This window comes from Coregonus clupeaformis, chromosome 17 (genome assembly GCF_020615455.1).
Source record: "Coregonus clupeaformis isolate EN_2021a chromosome 17, ASM2061545v1, whole genome shotgun sequence".
NCBI classification, from domain to species: Eukaryota; Metazoa; Chordata; class Actinopteri; order Salmoniformes; family Salmonidae; genus Coregonus; species Coregonus clupeaformis.
Window position 1 is genome coordinate 37,655,097 of NC_059208.1, and position 13,337 is coordinate 37,668,433.

A 13,337-nucleotide genomic window follows, 5' to 3' on the forward strand; every position below is an offset into this window, starting at 1 on the left:
TGGACACAATGGCAGCATCAGGAAGATCTTGGCTGGCTCGGACATTGGCAATGGTACCTCCTGGAGTCTTAGCATCAAAAGGCATTAGGTTGGGCACAGAGGCCTCGTGTGATACTGTACACACATTAATCCTGCAAGTAATGAGGCCCATGTGACGTGGGAGGTAATTTCACAGTGTCTGTGTGTATAACAGCCCAGTTTCTCTGAAAGCTGCACTCTGATCATTGTGGCCTGATAGACTTGGGAGCCGTAATAGAGGGGCAACCCATTCATCTTAAAGCACATGCAGCCTCTCTCTCAGGGAGATGGTGTGGCGCACAACTGGAGGACATAGATAGATACCCAAATATGTGCATGTGTGAGACAAACATGAAAACTAAGCATTCAGTACAATACATGTGCACATTCACACACCTACAATACAGCAACTGACATTGACATGATCACCCACACACAGTGCAAACTTGGCACAGACCCACTCTCAGACATGCTCACAAGCACACAGCATAGCCAGGTACATACAGTTGAAGTCAGAAGTTTACATACACTTAGGTTGGAGTCATTCAAACTTGTTTTTCAACCACTCCACACATTTCTTGTTAACAAACTATTGCTTTGGCAAGTCGGTTAGGACTTCTACTTTGTGCATGACACAAGCAATTTTTCCAACAATTGTTTACAGACATTTATATTTCACTCTATCAAAATTCCAGTGGGTCAGAAGTTTACATACATTAAGTTGATTGTGCCTTTAAACAGCTTGGTAAATTCCAGAAAATGATGTTGTGGCTTTAGAAGCTTCTGATAGGCTAATTGACATCATTTGAGTCAATTGGAGGTGTACCTGTGGATGTATTTCAAGGCCTACCTTCAAACCCAGTGCCTCTTTGCTTGACATCATGGGAAAATCTAAAGAAATCAGACAAGACCTCAGAAAAAATATTGTAGACCTCCACAAGTCTGGTTCATCCTTGGGAGCAATTTCCAAATGCCTGAAGGTACCATGCATTCTGTCTCGTAGAGATGAACGTACTTTGGTGCGAAAAGTGCAAATCAATCCCAGAACAACAGCAAAGGACCTTGTGAAGATGCTGGAGGAAACAGGTAGAAAAGTATCTATATCCACAGTAAAACGAGTCCTATATCGACATAACCTGAAAGGCCGCTCAACAAGGAAGAAGCCACTGCTCCAAATCCGCCATAAAAAAAACAAGACTACGGTTTGCAACTGCACATGGGGACAAAGATTGTACTTTTTGGAGAAATGTCCTCTGGTCTGATGAAACAAAAATAGAACTGTTTGCCCATAATGACCATCGTTATGTTTGGGTATATTGAAGCAATATCTCAAGACATCAGTCAGGAAGTTAAAGCTTGGTCGCAAATGGGTCTTCCAAATGGACAATGACCCCAAGCATACTTCCAAAGTTGTGCCAAAATGGCTTATGGACAACAAATTCAAGGTATTGGAGTGGCCATCACAAAGCCCTGACCTCAATCCTATAGAACATTTGTGGAAAGAACTTAAAAAGTGTGTGCGAGCAAGGAGGCCTACAAACCTGACTCAGTTACACCAGCTCTGTCAGGAGGAATGGGCCAAAATTCACCCAACTTATTGTGGGAAGCTTGTGGAAGGCTACCCGAAACATTTGACCCAAGTTAAACAATTTAAAGGCAATGCTACCAAATACTAATTGAGTGTATGTAAACTTCTGACCAAACGGGAATGTGATGAAATAAATAAAAGCTGAAATAAATCACTCTACTATTGTTCTGACATTTCACATTCTTAAAATAAAGTGGTGATCCTAACTGACCTAAGACAGGGATTTTTTACTAGGATTAAATGTCAGGAATTGTGAAAAACTGAGTTTAAATGTATTTGGCTGGTGTATGTAAACTTCCAACTTCAACTGTACATAGCCTACAACGTTTATGCTCTTAGACACAGGGATGTGATTGACAGACCTAGTAATTACACCAACACACTCTCCCACTGACATTCCTTGCCATTTATGAACACTTAGGCATGGGAGGCTTTTCCAAACCATCACATCTGTTGTGCATGGCAAAATACAAATTGCTGGTGGAAAACATGTCAAAGGACATTTTCTGGCAATGGCATACTTTCTGACATTCATTTTTCAGCTTCCCAAATGTTTTGTGAGAATGTCTCATCCTTGGCCTCTAGATGAAAATCAGTCTCGACTGAAAGTCCTGTACGTGAATCCAAATGTCACACAAACTATGTCCAACCGTCTTAGAACTGCAATTTTCAAGGCAATGAGAGCTGTGGTGAAGGGAAAATACATTGCTGGCTTTTCAAGCCTATAGACAGTGTTACATGTACCGTTACAGTAGGCTTTACTTGGTCCATTACGACACATCAAATGTCAAGAATAAGTGGGCTATACTGGCAGAAAAGCATTGAAAAGTGGCACACACCTTAACATAATAGTACAATAACCCCAGGAAAAGCTTTCAACTTGGTTGCTCTTATTATTTCCAAGTAGCAGCCAGGTAGGTACACTACTGCTATGATTCAGGTAGGTTCAATAGGCTAGCATTATCTTCCTTTGACTGAAGAAAACAAGATGATACAGTGAATGGTCCTGTGTGGCTCAGTTGGTAGAGCATGGTGCTTGCAACGCCACGGTTGTGGGTTCGATTCCCACGGGGGACCAGTACCAAAAAAATGTATGCACTTACTACTGTAATTCGCTCTGGATAAGAGCATCTGCTAAATAACAAAAATGTGAATTTGAGATTTGGAAGGGGATTTCATATTAACTTCAGCCGGTGCTCAGTGTAGCTTACCTGTCTTGTTTCTATCTACACATTTACATGGGCCCTCGGCCATGGCATCAACCCAGATCAATGAACCAAAACGAATTTCAACTTGTGCCTTAATGTCTTCCTTTTTTTCTTCCAATTTCAATTACGATCTTGTCTCATCGCTGCAACTCCCCAACGGGCTCGGGAGAGGCGAAGGTGGAGTCATGCATCCTACGAAACATGACTGTGCACGTAATACGTCCTCCGCCTAACCGCGCTCCTTAACACCCGCCAGCTCCTCCACCTAACCGCGCTCCTTAACACCCGCCCCCCCGCCAAACACTCCCCTAACCCGGACGACGCAGGGCCAATTGTGCGCTGTCCTATGGGACTCCCGGCCACGGCCAGTTGTGGCACAGCCCAGGAATAAACCCGGGTCTGTAGTAATGCCTCTAGCACTGCAATGCAGTGCCTTAGACCGCTGCGCCACTCGGGAAGCCCCTTAATCACTTTTTAAATTGAATATGGGACAGTTACCATGAATTCCAAATAACCAATTTGCCTCCAATACACCTAAAAAGTAATTTAGAAATACAGAAGTATTTTGTTCTTGTGGAAGAACAATCTCGAAATCCAACTCCTTGTGGAGTTTAACACAGACATATTTGCCAACTATACATCTTCTTGAAGTATACTACAAGCTAACCTTTTGAAAGAGGTAGAAATTGTGTGCGTATATGCATTCATATATGCGTCTCACTCAGGTTGTGGTGAGAAAGGTCACATCTCCTTCGAACAACACCTTTGGTTTTGAATCAATAACCATTATGAATCAATAAGCACTCACCTTCACCTTATTCTAAAACACACCACGTGCCAGCCCAGGTACCTGGCAGTCATCATACACTGCACTGTGCCAGTGTATGAGCCCAGGGCTGGGAGTCTGGTACATAAGTGTCACTGGGTAGGTGCTGCTCAGCTAGGCTGGTACAGGTGGGCTGGGTACAGGAGGCTTGGAGGAGCAGCCATCCCCTGGAGGAGTAGCTATCCTAGCCCTGGTCAAAAGTAGTGCACTACATAGGGAATAGGATGCCATTTGAGATACAGGCCACCTCACCTGCTGCTCTGCTCTCCTCTCCTCCACCAGCCACCCATTCTCTTTGGCCTCTTGCCCTGAACATGGACCCCTTTCCAGTACACGACACACTGATGTCACGCACAGATGAGCGCGACTCTGGGCGGCAGTAAGAAATCCATCGCCATCTGCGCCCATTCAACATAGCCTAGATTTACATTTGTATTACTTCTAAACAAACTCACTTTTATGGGTAATTTTTTATTCTTGCTTGAACAGTCACTAAGATTATGCACGCATGACTGTAAGTCGCTTTGGATAAAAGCATCTGCTAAATGGCATATTATTATTATATTTGGTTGTGATCTTTGCAAAATAGCTATTTTGGATGCAGCAGTTGTTAGCTAGAACGCTAACGCTCATTGATATAGGCTGTAGCAAAAGCTAGGCAAGAGCCATTTTACTGGTTGGAGTTGAAGTGTTTAAGTATAATGCAGTTGATTTGCGATGATGACACAGACATTATATTAAGCAGGACATTCATACAAGCCTTAAAATCAAATTATAATCCAAAAGTAGTGTGTAATGCAGTCATAAGCAACATAAATAAATATAGGCTTTTTTTGCTGGCGTTCTATAAGAACTCCCCCTTGTTCTGCCACCAACTTGCGCGCATCGCCCTCATGCAGCACTGTATACAGTACAGCGGATATATGCTCTAGCACACTGCTGTCCCTTAGCTCATCTCTGCAGCCCTATAGATACAGTCACGTTTGTCATCATACTGGCCATTTGTTTTCTTGATGTATGCCTCAACCGTTCCTGTTTAAAAGGCACTGTCATTCAACAGAACAACTTCTGTTTTTCTCTTTTTATCTAGAAGTGTATTCAAGTGGCCAACTAGGCACTTCACCATCAACTTTTTCTCTGTCCTTAAGTTCTCTGTCCAGAAGAAATAACCTCAGTTTGAGGAGCCCATACAAAACAACCTGCCATACATGCAGTTGAAGTCACTGTGGTTTCCTCATGATCAGTCACTTTCTAAACTTTCACATGCAGGATTACAGGATTTCACAATTCTGACAAGTGTTCAGTAGTTGTTCAGTGGTTTACAAATAAGCCACTGAGCCCAGGGGAAATAAATCAACCTGGTCTCAGATAATTTCGTATTATTCTGTACATAAATCTGTGACACTACATTTAGTATGAAATGTTACGTTTCGTATGGTAGGTATTAATTTGTGAATCTCCATCACCAATTTTGGATGATATGTAACAAATTTGCAAAACATACAATATGTTACTAATTTGCTAAATGTACAATGTTACAAATTAGCCAAACGTATATACACATACACTACCAGTCAAAAGTTTGGACACACCTACTCATTCAAGGGTTTTTCTTTATTTTTACATTGTAGAATAATAGTGAAGACATCAAAACTATTAAATAACACATTTGGAATCATTTAGTAGAAAAAAAAAAGTGTTAAACAAATCAAAATATATTTTATATTTGAGATTCTTCAAATAGCCACCCTTTGCCTTGATGACAGCTTTGCACACTCTTGGCATTCTCTCAACCAGCTTCATGAGGTAGTCACCTGGAATGCATTTCAATTAACAGGTGTGCCTTCTTAAAAGTTCATTTGTGGAATTTCTTTCCTTCTTAATGCATTTGAGACAATCAGTTGTGTTGTGATAAGGTAGGGGGGGGGGCACACCTGTTAATTGAAAAGTCCATATTATGTCAAGAACAGCTCAAATAGGCAAAGAAATGACAGTCCATCATTACTTTAAAACATGAAGGACAGTCAATCCAGGAAATTTCAAGAACTTTGAAAGTTTCTTCAAGTGCAGTCGCAAAAACCATCAAGCGCTATGATGAAACTGGCTCTCATGAGGACGGCCACAGGAATGGAAGACCCAGAGTTACCTCTGCTGCAGAGGATAAGTTCATTAGAGTTACCAGCCTCAGAAATTGCAGCCCAAATAAATGCTTCACAGAGTTCAAGTCACAGACACATCTCAACATCAACTGTTCAGAGGGGACTGTGTGAATCAGGCCTTCATGGTCGAATTGCTGCAAAGAAACCACTACTAAAGGACACCAATAAGAAGAAGAGACCTGCTTGGGCCAAGAAACACGAGCAATGGACATTAGACCAGTGGAAATTTGTCCTTTGGTCTGGAGTCCAAATTTGAGATTTTTGGTTCCAACCGCCGTGTCTTTGTGAGACGCGGTGTGGGTGAACGGATTATCTCCGCATGTGTATTTCCCACCGTAAAGCATGGAGGAGGAGGTGTTATGGTGCTTTGCTGGTGACACTGTCTGTGATTTATTTAGAATTCAAATCAAATCAAATTGTATTTGTCACATACACGTGTTCAAGGCACACTTAACCAGCATGGCTACCACCACATTCTGCAGCGATACGCCATCCCATCTGGTTTGGGCTTAGTGGGACTATCATTTGTTTTTCAACAGGCCAATGACCCAACACACCTCCAGGCTGTGTAAGGGCTATTTTACCAAGAAGGAGAGCAATGGAGTGCTGCATCAGATGACCTGGCCTCCACAATCCCCCGACCTCAACCCAATTGAGATGGTTTGGGATGAGTCAGACGGCAGAGTGAAGGGAAAAGCAGCCAGCCAACAACTGCTCAGCATATGTGGGAACTCCTTCAAGACTGTTGGAAAAGCATTCCAAATAGCAGCATACAATTGCCAACATCAATGCTTGCTGAAGTATCCTTGATAGGGAGCTAGCATTACCTCTAAAGGAACCAAAAACACACGATCCAGCAGCGGTGGCGTCTGCTGTTTGAGCCATCTGCCTTGCAGCTCGAGCGTGCCTCGGTGCCTGACTTTCCAACGGTCGTTGTGAGAGTCAGTCAATTGGTTAACAGTTGAGGCCAGCCGGAGAAGATACCAAATAGTTCAAAATAGGTAATTGTAAGTATTGTATTTGTAGTAGTGTATTTCGTCGCAGTCACTAATTAGTTTGTGACATTGTAGCTAGCTTCATTTCTGGACTGGTCATGGATGTTGTCAAAGTTTCTCTGTTAACATCTGCTAACGTTAATGTTAGCTATCTTAGCTAACTGTTAGAGCAGAGGTTGCTAGCTAAGTCAATACATTTATGGTCTAGCCTATGTGATATTAGGTAGCTAATTGAGCTAGCTAGTGTTTTTGTTTTTAAAACATCGGTAGTCTAGCTAAGACTAGGCAAGAAAGCACCCGGTTAACATAGTTAGCTAGCTAACAGTCACAGTTAGCTACCCTAGCTAGCTATGCCTAGTGAGTCACAAAGGACTCGTGCAACCCCAACTGGTCTCAAGCGGAGATGGCAAAGAGCGCTCCAAGATTCAGTAATGATGATGATGGTTTATTTCGTTTCATGTGTACTATGGCAGCTAAACGCTGAATTACAGTAACAAATACAAAATAAAAAAAATTATATGGTCCCGGTGGTTCTGTGTAACGTTAGCTAAGCGAATTATTTGGATCTAGCTAGTGGTTGACCACAAAACAATAAAGTTTTGCAAAACTATTCATGGTTGACCCTATACAGCCAATGGGTCATTCAGCTGCTGTCTTCTTTCATTGAAAATAAAATCTATAAAAAATGAAAAACTATAAGTATAATGTAAAACAACATTCTATATGTTGGATGATTAGCGTTTCCAGCTGATCCTATTCCTCACTTTAACCCCATGTAAAGCAATGTGCTCGACAATACATGTCTTCTTGTTTGTCTTCCTGCCCGCAGACTGTCTCTCCACCCTCAGTCTCTCTGACAGACTGTCTCCACCTCCCACCACCATGAACCAAATACTCAGACTGTTCACAGCCAGAAACATGTGACACAACAGTTATCACTCATAATAAAATAGTATTTGTTGAACAACAATTACAGTCCATCCATTCTGGTTTACAATACATTTTAACTTTCCACTAATAATAACTATAAGTATAATGTAAAACAACATTCTATAGGTTGAATGATGAGTGTTTCCAGCTGACCCCATTCCTCACTTGAACCCCATGTAAAGTGATGTGCTCTACAACATGTCTTCTTGTTTGTCTCCCTACCAGCAGACTCTGTCTCTCCACCCTCTGCCTCTCTGATGGACTAAATCCACCTTCCACCACCGTGCCCCAAATACTCAAAATGTGAATCTGAAGGCTGGCACCCGGAGTCCGAGCTGGTGTGGCTGGACAGTAAAGGAGTCAATCTCAAATGTGAAAACTGTTCAAGGGTGTGTAGACTTTCACTAGGCACTGTATACCCATTGATTCTTGAAGAAATTGTTATAAATGCTTGTTTAGCTTAGGTCAACTGTTCTTCCCCATCAGAACCAAACATGGTCCTGATTAACTGAAAACAAAACACTGTATAGCCTCAAAACATGGTTAAAACTATAATTTGTATACAATGGATGGCCAGTCCTTGCATCCATAGCTCCTATATGTTTATGGTTAGTGCTATCTGGGTTCCTTGGGATATCCCTACCCTAAACCATAACCCTAACCTTAACCCTTACCTTACGCATAACCAAATCCCACGGGCCACCAATTGCCCGTTCCTGACCTAAAGTCCTGAAATTCTGTGCATAGGTCCCTCTTCTCACAAAGAACAAATTTGCCTCAAGGACCCACAAGGTCTGCCATGGATTGTCCGCCATTTTGAATGATTGAAAAACACTTAAAATAACATATCTTCCGGAACCACAGGGCCGATCTGGATGAAACTTGATATATGGTATCTATGGACCAAGGTCTTTCAACGCAATATTTTCCAGACTAGTATGTCAAACAACTGACCAATAAACATTAATGTGGGCGTGGTCTGGCACATAAATGCATATAAATCAGACACAGATATTTGTATTGTAACCACTGTTGGTACACGTTCCAAACCCTGTCAAGACTCAACATATGCAAGGACATTCAGATTGACTACACGGTGGCGCTACAACAGGCACATATTTATATATTTTGATCTGTTTGACTCAGTGTTGAAATTGAAAACATCTGTGGTTACTGTGTTGATGTGCTTCCCATTTGAGGTCTGGATTGTGATTCCTAGGATTTTTGTTTGGAGTCAAAATCAGACTAATTTTTGTAACTACTTCTTTAGTTCTTTTTCTCTGTTATTCAAAAGGTGCCGTCAGGAGAAACTCTTTCACGTCCAAGGCTACAGATGGAGAGACGGAGAAGTTCGTCATAAGGTGGCTGCAGCTTGCAGCAGACAGAGACGGAGGCAGAAAGGAGAGGACCAAACACAGCAAGGAAAGGGCGGATAGACCCAGAGGGACCTACAGTTGAAGTCGGAAGTTTACATACACCTTAGCCAAATATATATAAATTCAGTTTTTCATAATTCCTGACATTTAATCCTAGTAAACATTCCCTGTTTTAGGTCAGTTAGGATCAGCACTTTATTTTAAGAATGTGAAATGTCAGAATAATAGTAGAGAGAATGATTTATTTCAGCCTTTATTTCTTTCATCACATTCCCAGTGGTTCAGAAGTTCACATACACTCAATTAGTATTTGGTAGCATTGTCTTTAAATTGTTTAACTTGGGTCAAACGTTTCAGGTAGCCTTCCACAAGCTTCCCACAATAAGTTGGGTGAATTTTGGCCTATTCCTCCTGACAGAGCTGGTGTAGCTGAGTCAGGTTTGTAGGCCTCCTTGCTCGCACACGCTTTTTCAGTTCTACCCACAAATATTCTATAGGATTGAGGTCATTGCTTTGTGATGGCCACTCCAATACCTTGACTTTGTTGTCCTTAAGCCATCTTGCCACAACTTTGGAAGTATGCTTGGGGTCATTGTCCATTTGGAAGACCCATTTGCGACCAAGCTTTTACTTCCTGACTGATGTCTTGAGATGTTGCTTCAATATATCCACATAATTTTCCTTCCTCATGATGCCATCTATTTTGTGAAGTGCACCAGTCCCTCCTGCAGCAAAGCAACCCCACAGCATGCTGCTGCCACCCCCGTGCTTCACAGTTGGGATGGTGTTCTTCAGCTTGCAAGCTACCCCCCTTTTCCTCCAAACATAACAATGGTCATTATGGCCAAACAGTTCTATTTTTGTTTCATCAGACCAGAGGACATTTCTCCAAAAAGTACGATATATGTGCAGTTGCAAACTGTAGTCTGGCTTTTTTATGGCGGTTTTGGAGCAGTGGCTTCTTCCTTGCTGAGCGGCCTTTCAGGTTATGTCGATATAGGACTCGTTTTACTGTGGATATAGATACTTTTGTACCTGTTTTCTCCAGCATCTTCACAAGGTCCTTTGCTGTTGTTCTGGGATTGATTTGCACTTGTCGCACCAAAGTACATTCATCTCTAGGAGACAGAACGCGTCTCCTCCCTGAGCGGTATGACGGCTGCGTGGTCCCATGGTGTTTATACTTGCGTACTATTGTTTGTACAGATGAACATGGTACCTTCAGGCGTTTGGAAATTGTTCCCAAGGATGAACCATACTTGTGGAAGTCTACAATTGTTTTTCTGAGGTCTTGTCTGATTTCTTTTGATTTTCCCATGATGTCAAGCAAAGAGGCACTGAGTTTGAAGGTAGGCCTTGAAATACATCCACAGGTACACCTCCAATTGACTCAAATTATGTCAATTAGCCTATCAGAAGCTTCCATGACATCATTTTCTGGAATTTTCCAAGCTGTTTAAAGGCACAGTCAACTTAGTGTATGTAAACTTCTGACCCACTGGAATTGTGATACAGTGAATTATAAGTGAAATAATAATGTCTGTAAACAATTGTTGGAAAAATTACTTGTGTCATGCACAAAGTAGATGTCCTAACCGACTTGCCAAAACTATAGTTTGTTAACAAGAAATTTGTGGAGTGGTTGAAAAACTAGTTTTAATGACTCCTACCTAAGTGTATGTAAACTTCCGACTTCAACTGTACATTTACATACATACATACATACATACATACATACATACATACATACATACATACATACATACAAGGAATAAACACTGACACCTTGTACATTATCTGGAAATAATGGACGACTTGGTACTACCCGTGTTTATTAGTTCCAGATAATGTACAGAGCGGAGGCGTTTATCTCAGTTATACCACGGTTGCCAAAGAAAACAAGCACACATTTTACTGGTAAAAATTAAATGTTTTCATTGAGATTTTAATTTTGATAAATAAATTCATACCATTTCATCCTTCCACTAAAACTGGTTGTTAGTTCTATCTGTTAGATTGCTAGAGAAGCGGCCTCGTTGTTCATTCTATTTGTTTGATTGCTATGCAGGCTGGTAATGTTCTTATCCCTTGCTTCCTAGCTAGCCAACTATGGTTAACACAGTCGCGTCAACACTGCAGATAGAATAACATCATAGTGGATTTGGGCCATTGCTGGGCCGATTCTGGCACTTAAATGGCAGCTTTGGCTCAGTTCAGGCTGCCAGATCTGGCCCGAATGACTCGGGCCTAGTCTGTACCGTCATTCATTTCTGACTCTGGCTGGAGATGTGGGCCAGACGTTTGTGTTACCTTGGAAGTAACCGTCTTATATAACCATATCAAACCTTACATATCATACTAAAATGGAGCTTCTCGGGTTTACGTACAGAATAATACAACATTCTCTGAGACCAGGTTAAATAAATAGGCTAGGTTGTAGGGAAGGCCTGCCACAGTATCTGTGCATTAGAGATGTCGATGACGCACACAGATGCTGTAACAAGGGAAGGCCTACAAATGCTAAATCATGCATGAACAACTTTATTGTTATCCAAATATGCACAGGCTCTGTAGTTGTCAAAATTACATTGTTTCCATTTTCTAGGCTATGGCTGGGATCCAAATAGTACTTCCTTCTGCTCACTTAAGTAGGCTTACTGGGCTGCAACCTGTAGTCTTTAAAGCAGTTGTGACACGTTATCAATCCACACACTAGTGACCTTTGTAGTACAAGGAGGAGAGAGAACTAACAGCATGCACCAAGGAACACGCTTTACGACACTACCCACTGGGCGCAGACGTCAGCTCTACATCTTGTTTTGATTTACATTTGCATGAGTTGTCAACTAACGTGAATTCGACAAAAAAATATCACGATGTCATTGGATTTAGGTTAAAAGTTGGGTAAAAAAAAACGACATTCCCTTAGTTTTCAACGTCGATTTAATGTCATCACATTGATTTTTTTGTTGTTGAAATAACATGGAAACAACGTTGATTGAACTCGTTTTTGCACAGTCGGTAAGAACCTCATGATTGAAAGTTATGCTTACCTGTTCTGCCATCCTTGAATTAAGTTTGTGTATTTGCTCAACACTCCTTCTAACTGACGCTTACAGGCTTGCTGAAAATTCATACTGTTTCCTAATAAACCTCCCCGACTCACTCCTCCATCGGCGCCGCTCCCAAGTGAAGCCGAGCCGGGGCTATGAGAACCAACTCGTCCGATCTTTCTCACCGAATACCCCTTGTCCGAAGGCAGTGAATCAGAGTTCGTTTTATTTGTCCCAGGAAGCGGACTGCAGAGCTTCTTCTCCATACTGACGACGGGACAGAAGGAGTCGAGCAGGAAGATTTTCTGCTAGAACATTGTGGTAAACACAGCAATGTATGTCTAATGACCTAAATCAAAAGCATGAAATATGTAATATCCATGTTTCGCTGGTGATTTGAGCGTCCCTCTCTGCCCAAGAACCCAAGCATAATTCACCGCAGTTGTATGAAGAGCACTGCTGTAGTTTCCTTTCTGAGGCGATAGAAGCACCGTGGCTCTTTAACGTTTTCGTTATGTTGGGAAATCACAGTGCAGACACTCCCTCTCCTGACTCACTCGACCAACCCCCGGATATAACAATCCAATCTTATTACACATCATCATAACCAAGAACACAGCTACAGAATACCCCAAAATGCACGACTCACCATCATCATCCCTCCAAAAACGGAATTATACATTTTTCTAGTCATCCCAATCAGCTATAAAACTCATTCACGTGGTATTCATCCACATGATGTAGGCCCAAGCAGGCTAATTAACTTTTTATTTTATTTGAGGGGTAGCCTATCTAAATGACATTAAATGAGGGGTATCAGACAGATCTGACAAATAGGGTGAAGTAGATGGTAAATGTCCATGAAGAAAACATTTGTGACATGCTTCAGCTCTTTGAAAGTATTTTTGTAGTAGAAGTTTATACGTTTTACTTAAGTGAAGCGGTGAAATATAGTCCAAATTAAATATATAAATATATCTGGTCTGATTACTTTGATAAACGACTATGTCAACCTTATTACTTTGGAGTGTGGGCCAGTTGGATCACATAATTCGTCACAAATAAGACTGCTACACATTTATACACTATTTTACTAGAAAACCACAGTATATGCAACCTGTAATAATTACTCATAAGGAATTAGAAAAATTTTAGGCTATCATTTGGGGAGAGAAATATGATGG

General features: G+C 41.5%; 1 protein-coding gene across 3 annotated transcripts in view; it reads right to left on the reverse strand.

Moving 5' to 3' along the window:
* LOC121586340 (oxysterol-binding protein-related protein 10) overlaps positions 1-12,650 on the reverse strand; it is a 145,320-nt gene extending 132,670 nt beyond the window's left edge. For all 3 annotated transcript variants that reach the window (XM_041902956.2, XM_041902955.1, XM_041902954.1), the window contains exon 1: positions 12,154-12,650. Coding sequence is in view for 2 of the 3 variants with exons in the window: in XM_041902955.1 (XP_041758889.1) it covers positions 12,154-12,419 (266 nt within the window). In the remaining variant the exon portion in view is untranslated. The remainder of the gene's footprint in view (positions 1-12,153) is intronic.
* Positions 12,651-13,337: the final 687 nt, after the last annotated feature.